Source organism: Polypterus senegalus, chromosome 3, assembly GCF_016835505.1.
Source record: "Polypterus senegalus isolate Bchr_013 chromosome 3, ASM1683550v1, whole genome shotgun sequence".
Classification (NCBI taxonomy): Eukaryota; Metazoa; Chordata; class Cladistia; order Polypteriformes; family Polypteridae; genus Polypterus; species Polypterus senegalus.
This window is the reverse complement of record NC_053156.1, coordinates 103,708,034-103,730,755: the sequence shown is the minus strand read 5'-3', so window position 1 is coordinate 103,730,755 and position 22,722 is coordinate 103,708,034. Positions and strand designations below refer to the sequence as shown.

Sequence of the window (22,722 nt, the reverse complement as noted above, 5' to 3'; positions counted from 1 at the left end):
GCATCAATAACATTTGCTCAGACTACTTTAAACTAGAAGCGTGGCACTAGACAAGGATGCCCTTGTCACGCTGCTTTTGTGATTGCCATTGAACCACTGGCAATACATTGTCGAAATACTGATCAGATAAAGGGGATTAGCAGAGAAGGACTGGAACAGAAAATCTCATTATATGCAGATGACATGGTACTGTATATATCAGACCCAGAAAATTCTGTGCCTGCAGTCTTAGCAGCACTCACAGAATTTCAAAAGATCTCTGGTCTCAGAATTAATCTGAATAAAAGTGTACTCTTTCCAGTGAATTCTCAAGCATATAATATTAGATTAGATACCCTACCTTTTATCATTGCAGAACAGTTTAAATACCTCGGGGTAAACATCACAAGTAAACATAAAGCTCTTATCAACAAAATTTGCTGTCTGCATGGAAAAATTTAAACAAGACTTGCAGAGATGGTCAACCCTTCATCTCACACTAGCTGGAAGAATTAACACTGTTAAGATGAATATTCTTCCTAAACTCCTTTTTATTTCAAAACATCCCAATATACATTAATAAATCATTCTTTAGCAATTAGATTCAACAATAACCTCATTTATTTGGAATTCAAAACATCCACGCATCAAAAGAGCGACCTGACAAAGACAAAAGGCAGAAGGCGGCATGGCTCTACCTAACTTCCAGTTTTATTACTGGGCAGCAAATATACAGGCGATAAGAACCTGGACACAAATAGAAGAACATACACAGGCTTGGACCACAATAGAAGTAAAATCCTGCAGTACTTCTTTGTATTCCTTGCTCTGTGCTCCAATAAACACACGCTATAGCAATATACAAATAACCCAATTGTGCTCCACTCACTTAGAATCTGGAACCAATGTAGAAAGCATTTTAAGACGGAGAAGCTTCTATCTGTGGCACCTCTGCAAGAGAACCACCTCTTTCAACCTTCACAAACATATGCAGTTTTTAATATCTGGAAAAATTTGGAATTAACTTGCTTAGAGATCTTTATATAGACAACGTCTTTGCATCCTATGAACAATTACATTCCAAATTTAACATTCCAGCTACACATTTCTTTCACTATCTTCAAATCAGGAACTTTGTTAAACAGAACCTTCCAGATTTTCCTCATCTTGCACCCTCATCCATGCTGGAAAAATATTGCTCAATCTCAAGGACTTAGACTCCATCTCTACAATATATAAAATCATTTTACAATCCCTCCCTTTCAAAGATCCAAGAGGACACTGGGAAAAAGATCTCTCAATTAATATATCAGAGAAGGAGTGGAAAGTAGCAATGCAGAGAATTCACTCAAGCTCCATATGCAAAGCATACAATTATACAACTAAAATTATATATCGAGCACATCTGTCTCGACTAAAACTCTCAAAATGTTTCCAGGGCATGATCCAACCTGTGAACGTTGCAACCAAGTCCAGCCTCACTAGGTCACATGTTCTGGGCCTGCACCAAATTAACATTATTCTGGACAAAAATTTTAATTACCTTCAGACAGCCTTGGACTCACAATCCCTCCTAACCCATTAACAGCTGTGTTTGGGGTTCTTCCAGAGGGCTTAAAGTGGAGAAAGACAAACTAATTGTGATTGCATTCACTACACTTTTGGCACGCAGACTTATTCTGATAAACTGGAAGAACCCAAACTCTCCTCTTTTAAGTTAGTGGGAAACCGATGTGTTATATTATTTGAAATTGGAAAAAATCAAATACTCAGTTAGAGGATCCGTACAGACGTTTTTCAAAACATGGCAGGATCTAATCAGTAATATTTTAAAAATAAGTTCATGAAGCATAGAGAATTTATTAATTTAGGTATGTTTAAAAGCTGTAAAATTTTTATGCCGTTTGGCTTGCTCTCTCTCTCAAGGGTGGGGATCGATCTGTTCTTAACTCTATTTTTCTTTTTGTAAAAACTTGATTGCTTTGTATGGAGTGCAATAAAATTAATAAAAAAAAATAAATAAATAATTTGAGCACATACAATAGGGTTATTTTGTTTTCACTGTGTTGCAGTAAATGCAATTTGTAAGCACTGTTATATTAAAAATCAGGTACTATGCCATGCTACAGACTCAAACTGTACTTTACAGGAGAAATTGAAGGCTGATGTTTACTTAACGTAGAACACTCCAAGAGTATAATCTGATGGAATATTATATATATACTAGCCAACCCGCGGCGTAGCATACACCGCATATAATTATTTATTGATAAGTGAACACTTGCCATTACAGAGACATTTTGCTGGCATGAGGTTCCTGAGAAGCATGCTGACAGAACCATTTTTAATTTTGAGTTTATGCCGAGGCATGCCAGTGGGAGTAAGACTATTAAGAAATTCTTCGGGGAATGCAAGTTGATCTGCAGGATCGTCTGTGATGATTGAGTCAACGCTGGTGAAAGTTACTTCGTTGTTAGGGATAAGTTTCAGCACCTGTTCATTAATGTGTAATGAGTCTTCGTTGGTGACGCTTAATATAGCTCGCGTACTGAGTTGTTCCAGAGTGACAGTTGAGAAGTCGATGTTGCCATATAATTTCCCCGAGAGCGATTTTGGAAGCCTCCGATGGGCGAGAGTTAGCGGGCAAGGCCTTTTCGTGCGTTCCCCATGACCTGGGAGTAGGGTTAGAGTGGGCGTTCGTGGCTCTTTCGTGCGTAACTCATGGGCGGGGCTCTATGAGTTGACGGTCATGGCTCTCTATCTTGCGTGCTGTGAAAAGTAAAGGTGGCTCAGAGGTGCATGTGGACTTTTGTACAGACGAAAGCGACTGAGGCGGTGTTTGGTGAGTTGTTGTGTGCAAGCACGAGTAGGCAGTGCACATGCCTCGATAGCGACCCTGGACGCGGGAGGACGGTTACAGTTGGCGTGTGTGGCATCTCATGGGAGATGGAGTTTCTTACAACCCTGTGGGGATCTGGGGTGGCCATCATGGGGTGCTGCGTGGATCCCGGAGCTGTTATGGACACCTCTACAGCTCCGCCCGGAAGTGCAATTAGCCACAGGTGATGAAGCACCTGGAGCACTTCTGGGTGGGCTATAAAAAGGGCCAGCATCCACCACTCGAGAGCCACAATCGGGAGGAAGAGGACGAGTTTGCCTGGGAGGAGTGGTGGTACAAGAAGAAGAGTGTTGTTTGTGTTGTAGTGAAGTGCTTTGGGACTGTGTTGCGCCTGTGGGACATGGGAAAGGCATGCCCCACCGCTGAAGAGAATATAAAATTGAATTTCTGTCTGCCTAGTTTGTCATGGCACATTTATAATAAAACATTAAACATGCCAGCATATTTTTGAAAGGATGGTTTCTGTGTGAAAAAAATTTGTTGTATTTCACCATCACATTTGTTCATTTTGTTGCCTGGATTTAGGGGAGTCATACATTTCTCTTGTCCAGACTGGCCAAAGGTCATCTTCTTGTGAAGTACAAATTCGGCCTCAAGTGAAACAAAGCTCCAGAAGTTAATAGGAAAAAATGTGAAATAACAAGAAGATGACGTAAACTGAACAGGTTGTGCTTATGTAGGAAACCAATACTTTAAAAAAAAAAAAAATATCCCAATAATGGTCTATACATACCTTAAAACAGATTACATTAATAGGTTTTATAATTTTCAGAGCTCATTTGGATTTTATAGTTATTTGTTAATAGACCTAACCAAATTTACAAACTTTTTCAAAGCTAAATTTAAATAATGCACCCATGTCTATGATATGTATTCCCTACAGATTGTTTAAATTGGTTTTTGTTTCCTTTTCTAATTTAGTGGGATGAATTGAGTCAAGCTTATCTGATGGTGTAAAAAATATGACATTTTGCCTTGAGGTACATTATTTCAAGTTTAACTTCTGCCAAATAAAATTATAATACATGGCAGTGCTAGGCAGAATGCATGGCAAAATGTATTGTTTAAAAATACACACACACACTTAATTAATGAGCACTTTTCATACTTACATATTAAACAAATAACCTGTTACTCCAAACAACCACTTGAGTGATTGCAACAAAAAATAGAAAGTGTGCAGTCATCGTCAAGAGGTTTAATTGTTGCTCAACTAAGCATTCAAAGGGGCAAGACAGGTGATCCAAGAGTCTTTGTGATATTGTTTATGCCATGTGTGGGGTTTTCAGTCTCTAAGAAACAGCAATCCTTCTGTGACTTTTATACAACAGAATTTTCAGACCATGGTATGATAAACACAAAACCTCCAGTGTGCATCAGTTCTATTGGTAAAGATGCCTTCTTCATGAGAATGGTCAGAAGAGAATGACCAGGATCATTTATGCTAAAAGAAGGGTCACATATGTTTAAACAGCTTGGTTTTAAAGATATGGATACAGTTGGGAAAGGGGTCACCAAAGCTGGACAGAAGTAACTTTATCTAATGAATTTTGACTTTGTGTTACAAATTATAGATGGTGTGATCAGAATTTGAGATAAACAGACTGACTGGTGTCAAAGGTATAGGCTGGAAATAATAATAATAGACCACAAAGTTCATACCATCTCAAGCTGGTTCCATGAACATAATAGCTATGTTACTTTAAGCCAAAATTCTGTGTGGTCCCCATTTCTCCATTCTATGCCACATTTTTGGTATGGAAAAAGGCGAGGTGGAATGAAAGGTCTGCAGGATAATCATATAGCCGCAAAATATGCAAGATGTGCTTAACACTATCAAGTCAGTATGTATCAAAATCATTATAAAATGTTTCAAAATTTTGTTAAATAGGTATTAAAAATTTGCTCTGATGGCAATAGGGAGGGTCTCTACTAGTACTTGGTAGGTACACTTACATTTCTTTGATCAGATCTAGTCCATGGTTTACATTCCTGAGAAATAGTGGCATGATCTGAACCTTACTTTCATCTGTAACACGATCATGGTTAGCTCCTATGTTTTTTTCAGTTCCTGGGCTAGATTTACAAAATGATTTTATGTGGAGCCAACTAATATACCGACAACAGAACCCCACATACTTGTCTAAAATCTGAGATTACACAGCAGTCCAGATTAAACTTGTATGAAGAAGTACTCCAACAGTATTATTTGGTATGCCTCTGAATAGAAGTTGCTGTGGAACAGCTGCATCCACAGTCCACAATTTGCTAAAGATGTGCCTGTTACCTTCTATTATAAGTCAAAGAAGCATTGCAAGTGCTCCACTGTATGTGACCATCAAACATTTTTCCTGTTGTTGCCACAAGTTCATGATGTTTGCAGTACGAAGCCGTTCTGGACTCATTTGACATTCTGAGTGGTTCCCCCTTTCATTTTTTTCACCCATCATGAAAAGTCTGGTGGTCTCTGTCACACACAAATTGTACAAGGTCATGAAAAATGATAAATGAAAATAATAAAAACAGCCTTCAGATTTGTGTGAAAAACTGCCCCACACCAGTCCTAAAACTCAAATACTTTAGTTAGGTGTAGGTTACAGACATTTACTTGAGAATTCTCTTGGAGTAACTGGTGGACGTTCTGGAGACTGATGGGGTAGCAAGCTCAGCATGTTGCCACCATTACCCTCACTGAAAAAAAAGAAACTGATTTATGTTGATCATGACCACAATATAATTTTGTGAAAACTTACATAATAAGGATCTTCAATAATCAGTTGTTTCTGTGGATCAAAAGAACCAAGAAGTTCGATTTTAGCATTGCAATTTTGCACCTGTTTGGCCTTCCGGGTGAGGTCTCTGTTTAAAAAAAAAAAAAACAAAAAACACTATATTAACTATAATTAAAAGAATTATGCCAAAAACCTCCAATCCTTGTCATTTCAAAAGGTGAAATGTTAATTCATCCTTGTAAAATTGCTCAAGGTGCTGTATGATGACTTTGCCTGGAATTATACTTTATTAAGGTAGATATTCTATAATGGTCTACTAAAGAAAAGATAAAACAGATGTTTATTATGTTGGTGAAGCTGCCATTTGTCGTCAAATTAGCACATGTTAAAGAGGGGATGGTGTTAACTTGCTGATTTGTAGTCTTTTAAGATTGATGCCATATATACCGCTTAGTGTTCAAACCAAAATGTTTCATTCTCTATAGATCTCTTAACTTTGTCACATTTTCTTTCCTTTCCTGTCTTGAATAAAGGCACTTTTCTATGACACGTCATAGCAGATTGTTGAGCCATAAACATCCTCCAAATATACAGTGCATCCGGAAAGTATTCACAGCCCATCACTTTTTCCACATTTTGTTATGTTACAGCCTTATTCCAAAAATGGATTAAATTCATTTTTTTCCTCAGAATTCAACACACAACACCCCATAATGACAACGTGAAGAAAAGTTTACTTGAGATTTTTGCAAATTTATTAAAAATAAAAAAATTGAGAAAGCACATGTCCATAAGTATTCACAGCCTTTGCCATGAAGCTCAAAATTGAGCTCAGGTGCATCCTGTTTCCCCTGATCATCCTGGAGATGTTTCTGCAGCTTAATTGGAGTCCACCTGTGGTAAATACAGTTGATTGAACATGATTTGGAATGCACACACCTGTCTATATAAGGTCCCACAGTTGACAGTTCATGCTTGGTTTGTGCTCTGACACGAAGTCAAAGGAATTGTCTGTAGACCTCCGAGACAGGATTGTCTCGAGGCACAAATCTGGGGAAGGTTACAGAAAAATTTCTGGTGCTTTGAAGGTCACAATGAGCACAGTGGCCTCCATCATCCGTAAGTGGAAGAAGTTCGAAACCACCAGGACTCTTCCTAGAGCTGGCCGGCCATCTAAACTGAGCGATCGGGGGAGAAGGGAGGTGATCAAGAAAACGATGGTCACTCTGTCAGAGCTCCAGAGGTCCTCTGTGGAGAGAGGAGAACCTTCCAGAAGGACAACCATCTCTGCAGCAATCCACCAATCAGGCCTGTATGGTAGAGTGGCCAGACGGAAGCAACTTCTTAGTATATGGCACATGGCAGCCCGCCTGGAGTTTTCCAAAAGGCACCTGAAGGCCTCTCAGACCATGAGAAACAAAATTCTCTGGTCTGATGAGACAAAGATTGAACTCTTTGGTGTGAATGCCAGGCATCACGTTTGGAGGAAACCAGGCACCGCTCATCACCAGGCCAATACCATCCCTACAGTGAAGCATGGTGGTGGCAGCATCATGCTGCAGGGATGTTTTTCAGCGGCAGGAACTGGAAGACTAGTTAGGGTAAAAGGAAAGATGACTGCAGGAATGTACAGAGACATCCTGGATGAAAACCTGCTCCAGAGCGCTCTTGACCTCAGACTGGGGCGACGGTTCATTTTTCAGCAGGACAACGACCCTAAGCACACAGCCAAGATATCAAAGGAGTGGCTTCAGGACAACTCTGTGAATGTCCTTGAATGGCCCAGCCAGAGCCCAGACTTGAATCCGATTGAACATCTCTGGAGAGATCTTAAAATGGCTGTGCACTGATGCTCCCCATCCAACCTGATGGAGCATGAGAGGTGCTGCAAAGAGGAATGGGCGAAACTGGCCAAGCTTGTGGCATCATATTCAAAAAGACTTGAGGCTGTAATTGCTGTCAAAGGTGCATCGACAAAGTATTGAGCAAAGGCTGTGAATACTTATGTACATGTGATTTCTCAGTTTTTTTATTTTTAATAAATTTGCAAAAACCTCAAGTAAACTTTTTTCACGTTGTCATTATGGGGTGTTGTGTGTAGAATTCTGAGGGACAAAAATGAATTTAATCCATTTTGGAATAAGGCTGTAACATAAAAAAATGTGGAAAAAGTGATGCGCTGTGAATACTTTCTGGATGCACTGTAGTCATTGACTTCCACAACTCACTCGGGATTACAACTCTGTCTCTATTTTGGTGCTCTTTGTAGAAAATCTCTACCATACTCTTCAACTTCAGTGACAGAAGGGGCATTTATCTTCATAAATTAATTGAGGACAGGTGATTAATGTGTTTCTTACACAAGTGGAGAACATCTGCATAAGCTTTTAAAGAACAACAATAAAGTAATAAAGTTAGCATTATATTTACCAAGGGTATAGATACTATTTGATGTTTTTACATATTCTGAAAAGGCTGTTATTTTTTTCTTTAGATTTGGCATGATGTATACCATTTTGTAGATCTGGAAGAAAACATCTTTTAATATACTGTTAAGTTCAGAATCTGTGACAATAATATGTGAAAAGAATTTTGGGACTGAATACTTTTTAAAGGGGCTGTAATTATACAGAAGTTACTTTATTATAATTCTTAATTATCATTAATACTATATAAAACAAATAGTTAACCTGTCAATTTATAGCTGCTAAACTATTAATTAAACTGTTTACTAAAATATTCACACAACTATATCATTGCCACCTCCAAACCTATATCATATACTCTATTTTGTCAATCAGAGAATTCCTCGATATAGAGATCTGTAAGGAATTCATTTTTTCCCCAAAACTCCTCAATATTTGCTTATCCCTCTGAGATAATTTTTCAGGTTTTCATGCTTTTCAGTTCGACATACTCTACTCACACTTGTCTCAGTTTGTATAGCGGCAATTTATGCCTGGAGCTTGTCTTCGATCTTAGTAAATATGTCAATAAATACTAACATCCAAAACCCCATCAGTGGTTACTACTGCACAATATTTAGAATGATTAATACATAATTAAAACATTTACTATTTTACTGAATATATGGATCCAATCCAGGCTCTGAGAGATCTGCCTCCCAAAGACAACATACTGTATTAGGTGCAACATAAGGTCACCTGGTTATCTACTCCATTATTAAAATATTTAAAAAGTGCAAACATTTTTCCACTTCATAACGTATAAAAACCATGTATGTTCACCCAAAAATATAAGGTCAAAATTCTTCATTTGCTCCTTTTTATTACAAAGACAATAACCATACTGGTAAAAAGCTGCATATTTATCAGGACAGTACTCTGTGTATAAAATTTAAAATATTTTGTGCTTCAAGAGTAAGCATTATAAACAGATTTGACTTTCACTTCTATGGAAGAACATTTTTGTTGGTCATAAAATGTTCAGACCACGCAAAATAAGCATCTCGGAGAAGAATCAAATTGTTTATCAAGTTGTGTAACCTGAGGTAAATGCCAGGGGGCTTTGCTTAGAGCCCAACTAAATTAATTCACAACAAAGACTCAGCAATTACTATTAGATCTTTGAGAATTATAACAGTCCAGATTGATGTCAAGTGTTCATCTGCCCCATTTTGCCAAGCATTCACTGACACACAAGGCTTTCTCTTTTAACAAAACAGACCTCACAGAGATACAGAAAAGTGGCTGACCACCGTTCACCTATACTCCATACAAATAATAAACTCAGTGACATAAATATTCTGCAGCTCTACCATTAGCCAACATTTTGTCAGCTTGATAAATCATAAATCACAATTCATTACTTTCAGAAAAATCAATTAAAATGGGAGACTACTGTACTGGTGTTTTGACACCCAGGTAGTCATTCTTGATGCACCACAAACAATACGTGTAGTCGGATCCATTTATTTCTATACCATTACATTCAAGATGTGTTTGGCAGACTTTGCCTGGAATTATACTCTATTAAGGTAGATTTTCTGTAATGGTCTACTGAAGAAAAGATAAAACATATGTTTATTATGTTTGGTGAAGCAGCCATTTGTCTTCAAATAAGAAACAAAGAAATTTTCTGTCCTTTTTAACACCAATGACTATATCCACTAATGAATATGTTGCCCCAAAAGAATGTATGCAAAATTGACACATTCCTTTTTTATTAAAATGAGCGTAAACATTTACTCTGGTGGTTCTGAACATTTAAAATACTGATCTGCAGGGAGATTAAAATATTCATGACAATCCAATTGAAGCACAATACAAATTAGCCTTACCTTAGCTACAAAAAATAACTCGGCATCAAAAACAATTATCTATTAGGCAAACATATTTCAAAAGCAGGAAAGCCTTCAAATGTGTTTTAATCACACTTCCTACTGGATAAATTTGGGCAGCTCATTCCACCAGCAAAAGGCTACACATGACGAGGGTCTGGATTGAATTTAAAGCCACATGGATGTAGTATCATCAGTTAAGGACTTGACCAAGCTTTTTTAAGATAAGGAGTGCACAGACAGGACAAAATATCAACAAAGTTGCCAAAATGGATGATTTCATATTAATCGAAATATGTTGGAAACTTTTTTACAACAAGCATAAAATGTTTTCTTCACATCCACACAGGAGTTTTACCAATTACTGTCTTACTTAGTGGGGTGTTTTTTAAAAATTAAAAACAGAACTGTGCCTGTACTTACAGTTTTAAATGGGGTCTACAGGGGTGGCTTCTAATGTGAAAAAAGTTATATCTAAAACACCTACATTTCTGGTGTATGTTTATAACAAGAAATAGAAACGGAAATTAACACATTTTATCACAGATTCTTGGCACTATTTTTCCTGAAGTAAAGATGCGTTCCTGATCATGGATGGAGTTTTCACATAAATGAGTCAAAGCAAGAAGCCCAGCACATGTCTGCAATGGTTTATTGCAGCACTGCCTTTCAATTATAATGAAGTGTTCACAATTTCAATAGACTCCCTTGTGACATTTTGAAGTTGTCTCACTTGCTGTCCAGAGCCACGCTGTAGCTTCAAGTTTCATATTTTCTGCCCTCATCAGTATGCGAAGCTCCTCATACTCTGTCTCGTACAGACACATGTTATAATGTCAGGGAGATCAAAGGAGCCAGTCGTTCAGGAGATGGCACCAAACGGGACAAGCAATATCCAGGTCATATACTAGGACACAGGAGGGAATAAACCATTATCCAGAAACATGGACCAAAGTCAAAGTAAATGAAACAGTTTAGAATCCTAACATTAAAGCTTTCTTTGAAGTGTCTTAAATTTTCTTCTAATAACAATGATCACAAAAAGCCCAATACACTTAAACAATACTGAAAGACAAAAGAGAGCCTTCTTCTGAATGTGGTGTAGCTGCTTCCATGATTAGCCTACTGAAAAAAATAAAAAGTGAGTTGTAACATGCTGGCACAAAACATGGGGGAGGGGGAAGAGTCAACTAGTTAATTAAGAAAATACAATTCAACTGAAGTTTTTAGTCAATTACACTGATTAACTGCAGCAGCCCTAAAACATTTCTCAAAATAGCAGTGCATACACGAAAAAATAAGATAGTGCCATCATTGTGATAATAATAATATATATTGTCCATTAACAGAGTCCATAAATCCACAAAAAGTGCAAACATTGGCTCTGAAAATAAGATTTCATTTCCTGTCATATCACTGGTAAAGAAACGATAGCTTATTTGTCTAAAATTTGAAAAAAGAACAAAGGCATTTGTAGGATTCACAAAACGAGTCACAGTAAAACACACCATTAGGAGTGAAAGACTGGTACAGAGGGAGACAGCTAATGAGTTGAATATCATAATCAGCATCTAACATTTTTTTCTTTTTTTATGCTAGATATACATAGTTTTACAATGTGTGCAATATCTAAATGAAGAAAAATGTTCTAGAATATTCTTGGCACTAAGTTTTAAGGTTTTAATTTCTGTGCTGGGATTGTTGCTCTGTAGATCCCATTTGCTCTTTTGTCAAACCCCTCCCCACCCCCCACCAACATTCCTAACATTGATTCTCTGTCAAATGACCTTCATGTTGCACTACACACACACAATGTGATATATGACTAGTAAATAGTGTAAAACCTCTTGTATTTGGTTACGTACTGTGATACATGTAAGGTGACATCTCCAGCCCTAAAATGCCCTCCATCTAATTGCCAGTTATTTCAAGATATTTACCTTTACTTATTTGGCTGGTGCCTTTATCCAAGGCGATTTACAACATTTATGACACAATTAGTTACATTTCTTTTCTAATACTGCTTGCAGGTAATAAAATATGACTCCTCCCTCAGTCCAAAAGCAAATTCAATACTGAAATTCTTACACCTTTAAATAATTTAACTTCTACTACAGAGCAAACACCACAGTTCGGACCTCATGCTTATTATAAAAAGAAAATATGATTCTTTTGGGTGTATGCCTTTTGTGAATATGAGTCAATTTAAAATCTCATCTAATTTTGTTGTAAAAATGAAGATGTTCACATTATTTTATCACTTACTGCTACTATTATTTAGTGGTATCATATCTTTAAGAGAGAACCACTGTCAGCAACTAATGTCAATAATCTAGTGAAAACACTATAATATTGTGATGTTGTACTGTTAAAAATTGTCCATAATCTTATAGAAATATGATGCCTTTCTCATTTTTTTATTCAATACCACTTGGTTTGTGTTCAGGGCAAATACAATTTACATAAGGCATGTAAATGAAATGAAAATACCAAAGAAACGTATGGCCAAACAGGAGTATACACATATGGCCTAAATACATTACAGAGACTCAGCAGGCTCTGTTTCTATTCTAAGGTAGACGTATTATACACCAGATCGATACTACAGAGAAGTATCTGGTATATTCAGGGATGATAATCCAAGACAGAAAAACTCAGATTCGAGAGTAGCTTCCAGTTTTTTATTCTAGTCACTTTTAAGATTAGTAACTAATTACTGCTGCTAACTGAACAAACTTTTAATCCAAGGCAAAAGAACTTATTCAGAAACTTTTTATTTTTCTCCATAATCTGCATCAAACAATAAGATGCTAAAACATACCATCTGATAACCAGCTAATTTAATCCTATTTACTGTTATGTGTACATCAAATAAAAAAAAAACACGCTCTGGTCTGCATAATATTTTGATTGTGCTCTCAGAAAAATATTTTTGGGAAATTTATGGTATTGTAACACATCACATAATTAAATAATATGCTTTACTAACAACAAGAGTCAGCTTCTAATTAAAAACACGGCTAGAATGAAAATGCGTCGTGCCAGAAATGGAATACGAGACACAATTTTTTTTGGTCATCTGCAAGCTTATTATAGTTAATGAAAACTAAAATCAAAACTGAAACTATTATTAAAAAACATTTTCATAAACTGAAATAAAATAATTAACAAAACCGAAATAAAAAACTAAAACTAAACTATTAAAGTTTTTGTTTTAGAATGAATATTCTTGCCAGTAGTCTTTAATCCTTGTAAGTTTTAATTCTAAAACAGAAAGTCATCCACCACGAGCCGCACGCACATATTCATCCAGTGAATGGTGGCTGGGAGTTCACACAGCATTTGCGGTGACAGAAGCAATTTACATGCCGCCTTTCTTTGCGCTTGTTGTATATCAAGATGTAATTCAAACGGCTGAAATCAAAATGTGCTGGTCAACAAAAAGTTGACCATATGGACAGAAAAATCACGATTGAGTAACGTTTCAGTTTATTTCTCAGGTGACTACTTTTTGTTGACAGCAATTCACCTGCCACTTCGTACAGGAGAAATAGTTTTTACTTTCTCATATACAAAGTATAGAGAAAGTATAGTAATCATGAAAAAAATTGACCTTGATATTTTGATGAATCTTGATATTATAGACTTCCCAGAGTCCAAAAATACAGTTTTTTGGAATTGTGTGCGTGCGTGTGTATGTGTCTAAACATGATAACTCAAAAACGCAACTAGATAGATGGATGAAATTTGGCATGTGGTTGTTACACCACAATTGTAGATCTCTATTACCGTTTGGGCCAAATCCATCGCCTGGAAGTGGTACTTTACCTTAACACATATTCGATTTTTTTTTTAATTCATGCAGCTGCAGAGTTCGATTTATTCAACTTTACTTTTATAATAATTGTTCAATATATTATTAATTTGATTTGCTGTTGATACTTCCTTAATGTACATAATATAAAAATACAAGATCAGCGTATTGTTGCTGACCAATCATATTTGCTTTAAAAAAATTGTTTAACAATGAAGTGATACAAACAAAGGTAGGTAGGCAAAGAGAGTCTGCCAAGTGATGAAAAACTAAACATACTAATGGTTTTTTTGTATTTATTCTATATTTATTAATTTATCTTATTGATTTCATATTCACAACTCAAATTTGCCTGATATTGACCCTAACCTTAACACTACATGCTTGTTTTTCTGTGTTTCCCTCAATACAGCTAGGTGGGATCTGCACACTGCTTCAAGTCCAAGAACCCTGTCCTTCCTAAGCCCCCGTGATTTCATGAGAAAATATTTTAAACATTATAAAATTATATAAAATTGTTCATATTCAGTATCTAGTTTTGATTATACTTGTTTTATCAGACAAAAACAAAACCAGATAGTAAACCATGTAGTGTAGTAAGCTTCCACTAACATTAAACTCGTATCCAAATCTGTCAAGTGTACAGTTCTGTCTGATTGTGACACAAATCTAAACTCCATAGGAGCTTCATGCCATAATTATTAAAACTAAAACAGATATAAAAATAAAATAGAAATGTCTTTGTGAAATAAAAACTAAACTAAAACTAAAAATACACGATGAAGGAAAACTAAAACTAAACTGAATTTCCAAGTAAGTTCAGAAAAAATATATAAATAAAAACTAATATAAAAAGGCAAAATTCTATAATAGCCTTGGTCATCTGTTTACTTTGCACCTCCTTATTATTTACCTACTGTATGAGGAAGAAGGAAACAAAGGTTATGAATCTTAAAATGCGGGTAAAAAATGCTGGAAAATTGAGGAAAAATATGGCTTGTTGTAATAATACAAGTAATTGGTTAAGTGATTAGAATGAAAACCAAAGCCGTTTTGAGCTTCTAGGTCTGAGTGCAATGTGCATAATCTAAGATATTTGGATTCTAGCTATGTTACCCAGACTCACCTGGGAAAATTTCTAAGACAATGGGACTTGATTATGGTGCCGTCAGTTAGTTGGAGATATGAGAACTATTATGTGACTAGCCAGTTACTTTTCTTTGTAGTTGACTGTAGCGCCATACTCTTGAACACGCTATATACAATTACACAGAAATAAAACATTTCTGTTGATTAGTAGTTGTCCTACCGAAAGACTGGCTTTTGTTGATGGTCACTACAAAAAACAATTTTACAGGGAACAGGTAATTCATAAGAATAATGTGAACTTTGAATTCAGGAGTGGGGGTGGGGGTCGCTCTTCAAAGATGGGAATGTATATGAGTACAGTGGGGTACTTTGTGAGAAATGCTGGTACTGTGAAGCTGAAAATAGGCAAATGTAGGTATTGTGTTTGGGTTTTACACTGTAAATGTAGTGACCTTTTCGTGGGTATGGTAAAGAAGATGTAGCTGTCTGAAATGTAGACAACCAAGGATAGAACTTTTAATGAAGGAGTGAAGTTTAAAAGAGGAGAGAATTAAGAACTGTAAAGAAGAGGTCAAAAGAAATAATACTGTGAACAATACACAGTGTCCAGCCCTCCTCTTTTGAGGATGTGAGGGATTTAACAATGGAGTTTTGCTAATGTTTAAACTTTTGCTTCTAGCAAAGTAAAACTTATGATCACAGACAGCCACAGTGGCTGGCACGGAGTCACGAGTTACACTGTGGTTGTTAAGAACATGTTACTCGACCTTGACTTAACTTTTGTTTAACCACTTCACTGTTCATTTTTTGCAGTACTTGTAGTAAAGTGAGGTTGGTGGCTGATTGGCATTATTTTAAATAAATTATAGCCACACTCACGTCTTGGTAGGAGGGCACAGGAAGGAAGGAAGTGTGGGATGGGATGAAGATCATCACTAGCTGCAGCTCGAAGCGGGGTGCCACCATTGAGAGAGACGTGGAGAGAGCAAACCAAATGAGCAACTTCTTTAACAGTTTTGACCACCCTAACCCACTCTCACCTCGGAGTACTGCATCCTCCAGCCATCCTTCTGCTGATACCAGCATAGGAGAGACATACCCACCCACAATTACAGCAGCGCAGGTGAGCAGAGAGCTGACGAGACTTCGTGCTAGCAAAGCAGCGGGTCCAGATGGAGTATCGCCATGACTACTGAAGGCCTGTGCGCAGGAACTGGGGAGTCCTCTACAGCGCATCTTCACCCTGAGCCTGGAACAGGGGAGAGTCCCAAGGCTTTGGAAAGCATCTTGTATCACCCCAGTCCCAAAGTTATCATGTCCTAGTGAGCTGAATGACTTCCGGTCTGTTGCTCTGACATCACATATGATGAAGACCATGGAGTGGCTGCTGCCTTACCACCTGAGACCACAGGTCTGCCATGCCCTCGACCCTCTGCAGTTCACATACGTCTGACATTGTGGTCAGCAACACAGGAGCGCCGCAGGGGACTGTACTTTCTCCGGTCCTGTTTAGCCTATATACATCAGACTTCCAATACAATTCGGAGTCCTGCCACGTGCAAAAGTTCGCGGACGACACTGCTATTGTGGGCTGCATCAGGAGTGGGCAGGAGGAGGAGTATAGGAAGCTAATCAAAGACTTTGTTAAATGGTGCGAGTCAAACCACTTACACCTGAACACCAGCACCAAACCACCAACACCCCGTGATTATCAGAGGAGACTGTGTGCAGAGGGTACAGACCTATAAATACCTGGAAGTGCAGCTGGATGACAAATTGGACTGGACTGCCAATACTGATGCTCTGTGTAAGAAAGTTCAGAGCCGACTATACTTTCTTAGAAGGTTGGCATCCTTCAACATCTACAATAAGATGCTGCAGATGTTCTACCAGACGGTTGTGGCGAGTGCCCTCTTCAACGTGGTGGTGTCCTAGGGAAGCAGTATAAAGAAGGACGCCTCACACCTGGACAAACTTGTTAGGAAGGCAGGCTCTATTGTAGGACTGCTGTCACTGTTATGCTCCACTGACAGACTGAGGAGATCGTTCCTCCCCCACACTATGCGACTCTTCAATTCCACCCGGCGGGGTAAACGCTAACATTATTCAAAGTTATTGTCTGCTTTTACATGCATTTTTATAACTCTTTAATTTAAAATTGTTCTTTATCAGTATGCTGCTGCTGGATTATGTGAATTTCCCTTTGGGATTAATAAAGTATCTATCTATTTCAGCCTAATACTGAGACCTAGTTTATAACAGGTGTATAGTTATTCCATTTCCATATCACAACCTGCATCAACAAAGAAAGCTGGTTGATTTGGCTTTAAATTACCATTTGCCACCAAGTTGAGATCATAAATTTGAGTCCAGACAAACACTTTTTAGTTATTATTTCAGGCACTTTTGTGCTGCGACAGTGGTGTTTATTATATGCTACACACAGTGGGTAGAGAAAAGAATTACCCCCTTCAAAATATTCCCAATTTATTTTGCTTTACAGCCTTAAATGAAAACACACAAACCAATATTTTTTCCAGCTTTACTTACTCATTGCAATCTATAACATCCAAGTGAAAGATATCACAGCTACAGTTCAGAAGAATTAAAAAAAATAAAAAACAAGAAATGCTGAGATTAATAAAGGATTAAAAGGACCCCCCTCCTAAACAATTTTTGTAATCTCAATCAAGTGTAAGTAACCACTGTTTCCACTGCAGAAAATGGTTACTGGCTTTCACCTGTGATCAGCTGTAATCAGTGTGATTAGTGAAGCATAAAAACAGCTGTTCCTGGAGCATTCCCTTGCTTGGTAGTGCAACTGACAGCAAACAACTGACTATGGGTGGCAAGCCACTTTCGAAAGATCTCAGGGATAGAGTTGTGGACAGACATACGGCAGGAGATGGATAAAAAAAAATCTCAAAGGCTTTATCAAATCCAGGGAGCACAGTAAAGTCTATAATAAAGGAGTGGAAAGTATTTGGTACTACTAGGACCCTCCCTAGATCCGGCCATCTCTCCAAAATGGATGGAAGAGCAAGGAGGAAACTGGTAAGAGAGGCTACTAAGAGGCCAATGGCCACTTTGAAGGAGTTACAGGATGTTATGGTCATTGTGTACATGTGACACAAGTGCTCCACAATTGTGGCATGTTCGGGAGGGTTGCAAGGAAAAGGCACTTCTCAAGAAAGGCCACATTAAGGCTTGTTTGAGCTTTGCCAGAATGCACCTTTAAGATTCCGATGCCAAGAGGAAAAAAGGTCTTATGGTCAGATGAGACCAGAATCTAACTATTTGGCCTCAATACCAAATGGTACACCTGCCGTAAATCCAATGCAGCTCACCATCCACAACACACCATACGAGGTGGCAGCATCCTGTTGTGGGGGTGTTTCTCTGCAGCATGGCCTGGGTCTCTCGTTAGGGTAGAAGGAAAAATAGATGGGGCAAAACACCATCAAATTCTTGAGGAAAACCTGCTACCCACTGCCAGAAAGTTGAAGATGGGCATAATGTTCACCTTTCATAACGACAACAACCCGAAGCACACATTAAAATTGACCACACAGTGGCTAAAGGAGAAAAAAGTGAATGTCCCTATTTGGCCCAGTCAGAGCCCAGACCTAAATCCCACTGAAAATCTGTGGAACGATTTTAGGATAGCAGTCCACCAATGCTCACCATCAATTTGACCGAACCTGAATAGTTCTGTAAAGAAGAGTGGGCAAATATTTGCTCAATCTAGATGTGCAAAGCTGATAGAGAAGTATCCCAACAGACTTGAGGCTGTCACTAAAGCAAAAGGTGGTCTTATTTTTGATTTTTCTATAATTTTTCTGAACTGTAGCTGTGATATCTTTCATTTGGATGTTACAGGTTGTATTAAGTAAAGCTGGGAAGAAATATTTGTGTGTGTGTTTTCATTTAAGGCTGTAAAGCAATAGGAATACTTCAAAGGGGGTGATTCTTTTCTATACCCACTGTATACACAAAGTCATCATACATTACAGACTATGCTTCTGTACTAGTACCATCACACAATGATCCATGAAAAAGGAGAACAAAACACACAAAAAAAAAAACCTTACCTCAAATTGCTTTCATCCATACAAAGAATATAATCAAACTTCACAAAGTCATCCTTTGTTATCTGCATAAAAAAGACATTTTTACAATCATATGACACACACACTAAAGAAAAAAAAATCAATCAGTAGTACACTGTATACAGCACACAAAAATATAGTAAACATAATGCATAAAACCAAAATGGCATACATACTAACTGAAAAACAGAAAACCTAAAAAAGTACATCTAAAGACAATATACAGTAGAAGTTAGTCTTAAAATGTTCTCTCTTCATTTTCTTGTATCTCTATTTAGACATATTTCAATTTATCTGTAAGTTCAAGCAAAAGGGTGGAAAAAAATATTCATATTATTTACAATTACATATGAAAAATGACACCTGGTCCACAGGATGCTTAAAAGAATGACTTACATACATTTCTGAAAATGTGTGGGAGGTAAAGGAAGAAAAGATATAAAACTGCCCACCTAACATAATACAGATACATTAAATAAGACAACTGATGCTAGAATTTTATAAAGATGTAAAAAACACATTCAATATCTGTAGGCAGTATACTATTTTAACCAGACTTATGCATTAACTTTACAAACATGTTTAATCCAAAAAAAGGATTATGTACCTATTCCTGCAGTATCATGTACAAGACAGGAATCATATCCAGACTGGATCCAGGCTAATTAGAAACACTGAACCACTATTCATTTTCTATGAATAATTACTTGATATTTAATCTTTCTCCTTCTTTGTCCCCTACATGTAAGTATTAGACAGGGCATTTAACTTGAAGAAATGTAGCACTGTTTTGCTGATACAGTATGTAATTAATGAACTGTAGTGAAAATCTAAACGAAAGTATATTGCAAAGAGAGACTTTTTATACTACATATATTAAATTTATGAAGACTTATTTTCTAGCTTGGACCTTTATGCTGCAATTCCATCCCAGGAGCATTGTTACCTTACAACTATGCAGGCCAGAATTTAAAGCATCAGTTCAATCAATCTTGGAGGAGTATTGGTGTACAAACGGAGGTCTGCCAGTGAGGTAATCTGTAATCCTGAGGTAATGACATCAGACTTACTGTACTTGTTATCTATTAATGTTTGATTTATTTTAAGCTGCAGACACCAGTCAATTGTTTGCAAATTTCTAGTTATTATGAATTTTGACAAAAAAACAACCAAAAAAAAAAAAAAAACACAAGCAAACATTTGAAACACCTAAAGTATATGATGTATGCACATACAGTATATACGTAGACACATACAAAGCATATGCTCCACTCTGCATGTCTTTATGTAGCAATGCTTAACCCTGTCTAACCTTCAGGGGTTTGTGCAAGCATTAATGTGTCACATAATAAAATATACTACTTTACTGGCTGCAAAATGGCCAGTTGAGCATTAAATACAGACTACTTAACAGTGCTCAGGCTAAATTATTTAAGTTAACACAATGAGGTGTACCTTTCAGGATAATCATCAAGTATACTGTGTATAGTTTTTTTATGACACTAAAAAGTACCATAGATACTCATGGATAAGCCAATCCGTGCATCAACTAATCCGCAGATTAGCAGAATAAGAAAAATTGGAGTTCAGTTCAGGAAACCATTAATTTTTTTAAAGTAATGAGTAATCTAATGCAATAAATATTTTATATGAAAGAAAAGAAAATGTAGTGTTATTTTGCAGAAGAATTGTAACACAGTACATACATACGCTCTGGCTTTCAGGTGACAACTAGTGAGGATGTAATTAAATCCTATACACATTAAATCCTACATAAGCTCAGGGATAAATTTAACTTGCCCAGTTTAGGGTCACAGGAAAGCAGTGATAATAGCAGTAGTACTGAATGTACTTGACTTGTAGGACAATAAGCAAACAAGGCACACAGGTCCTTTAGGCACAATTGCACAGTCAAGCAGAAAAGTGTGTTCTCTGTTCTGCAACCCAGTAAAAGAAAACTATAAATAATGCGTCAGTTTAGTTTTAGTCCACATATTTGCTATAGATATGATCTGGTGGCACAGCGCTAGTGTTAATACTGTAAATTTGGGTGTGTTTCTGGTCAGCTTCATGAAGGTTCCTATATGCGCTTAGGACTCAACATAGTTACTTTTTTGTAAATAATGAAAAATGTAACTAAGTAACCAAATACTGTTGGCACATAATAGGCTTTAATACTTTGTCATACTTTAGAATGTGATCACACTACCATTACTCAAACAAAGCAAGTGTCTTTTTTGTCAGTTTCGCCTTTATGCACCGATAACTATATCTATGTAGGGTATCTTAAACGTATGAAAGAAAATACCATATATTAGAGGAGCAGAAACCACAATGGCTTGCCTTCTGCGACGACCTTAAAAAAAAGTATAAATAAAAACTTACTAAAAATTATACTCATCAAGACAATGTGCATAGGACTGCGTGAGAAAAGGGTTTTATTGTATGGGATAGAACACTGGGTGTAGAATATTATGAAGCCGGACAAGGAAATTAAAATGCTGCATGTTTTGTGTGAATGGATCGTCTTTAAACATGCAAGCCCTTCTTGCACATCAAGCACAGGACATTAAATGTATCTTTCAAGTATTTATTCCTTAACATTCACCAGTGTTTTTCTGCTTTTGCAGTGTTCATACAAGGCACTGTATTGCATTGAATATTTGTTGGGGTTGTAAGATGTGCAACCATTCAACAAAAAACAGGTTTAACATTTGGCATGCATTGTTTAACAGAAATTTTATTTATTTAGAATAAAAGTCATACAGTAATTACTTTGAGAGCAAAAGGGATGTTCAAAAACAAACAAACAAACAAACAAAAAAAAAAAACTTCCTTTAACATTTATTTGTGAAAATGTTTGGACTTGTCACAGAATTAAATATATAATTATTATCAGAGTTCATTATACCTAACTTATTTACATGAACTTAAACTGGCATATAACTGCAGATTCTTGGTACTTGAAAAGCACTACAGAATAAAAGAATGGGGCATGCACATGCATGCAATTACTGAGAACTACTGAGATTACTATGCACTATTTACATCACTGAGATCATTGAGAATGTCAAGATAAATTTAGTACTATTCACCTACCTACAAAGACACTACTTATTAAATTAGGAAGTAAATATTTGTAGAAAAAACTCTTGATAATTATAGGTCTGAAAAAGTTATAGTCAATGTAAAACTGACTACATCAGTCATTTAAATAAACATTTGGTTAAAGAAAATTAGGCACACATCTCAGTGACTCGAACTAAAATAATTCATCAGCTTTGTACATGTCCCAGTATACTTTTTACAAGAGTAAGGGGATGAATAAGTAAATATAGTTTTGAGAAACGTTCTCTTTATTGCTGAAATCATGTAGTTATAGAATAGTAGTGGAAGTATTTGGCATTGACTGGGTATAAATAAACAGGGTAAAAACAGTCTTTTGGAAATTCAACATGGTGAAGCACAACCCACAATGAAACAAGAAGCCATATTAGACTAAAGCTGTTACACTGCAATACAATTAATTTTAGAAAAAGAAATGTGTTATAAACCTGTGGTTGATGACATTCTGCTTGGGCCAGTACGGAACTCTGTGTGTGTTGATTACAATGTCCTTGCCTCAGTACACTCATACTGCCTGATGAAAACTGTAGTGCCCATTTCGACGACATGCAAAATTTTGTGAAAATTTTTGCATCAGTAGCAAACAAATAGACAGATAGATAGATATCCAAATGGCTTATGATTTTATTTAAATACCTACTAGATGTGTCTACTAGATGTGGACATTTTCTATA

General features: G+C 36.8%; 1 protein-coding gene across 4 annotated transcripts in view; it reads right to left on the bottom strand.

Annotated features, from left to right (window-relative positions):
• Window positions 1-22,722, bottom strand: part of acp1 (acid phosphatase 1) — a 76,206-nt gene that overhangs the window by 3,826 nt on the left and 49,658 nt on the right. For all 4 annotated transcript variants that reach the window (XM_039747714.1, XM_039747713.1, XM_039747716.1 and 1 more), the window contains exons 4-5: window positions 18,905-18,966; window positions 5,632-5,737 (exon numbers count right to left, since the gene is read on the bottom strand). In XM_039747714.1, the coding sequence (XP_039603648.1) occupies window positions 5,632-5,737; window positions 18,905-18,966 (168 nt within the window). The remainder of the gene's footprint in view (window positions 1-5,631; window positions 5,738-18,904; window positions 18,967-22,722) is intronic.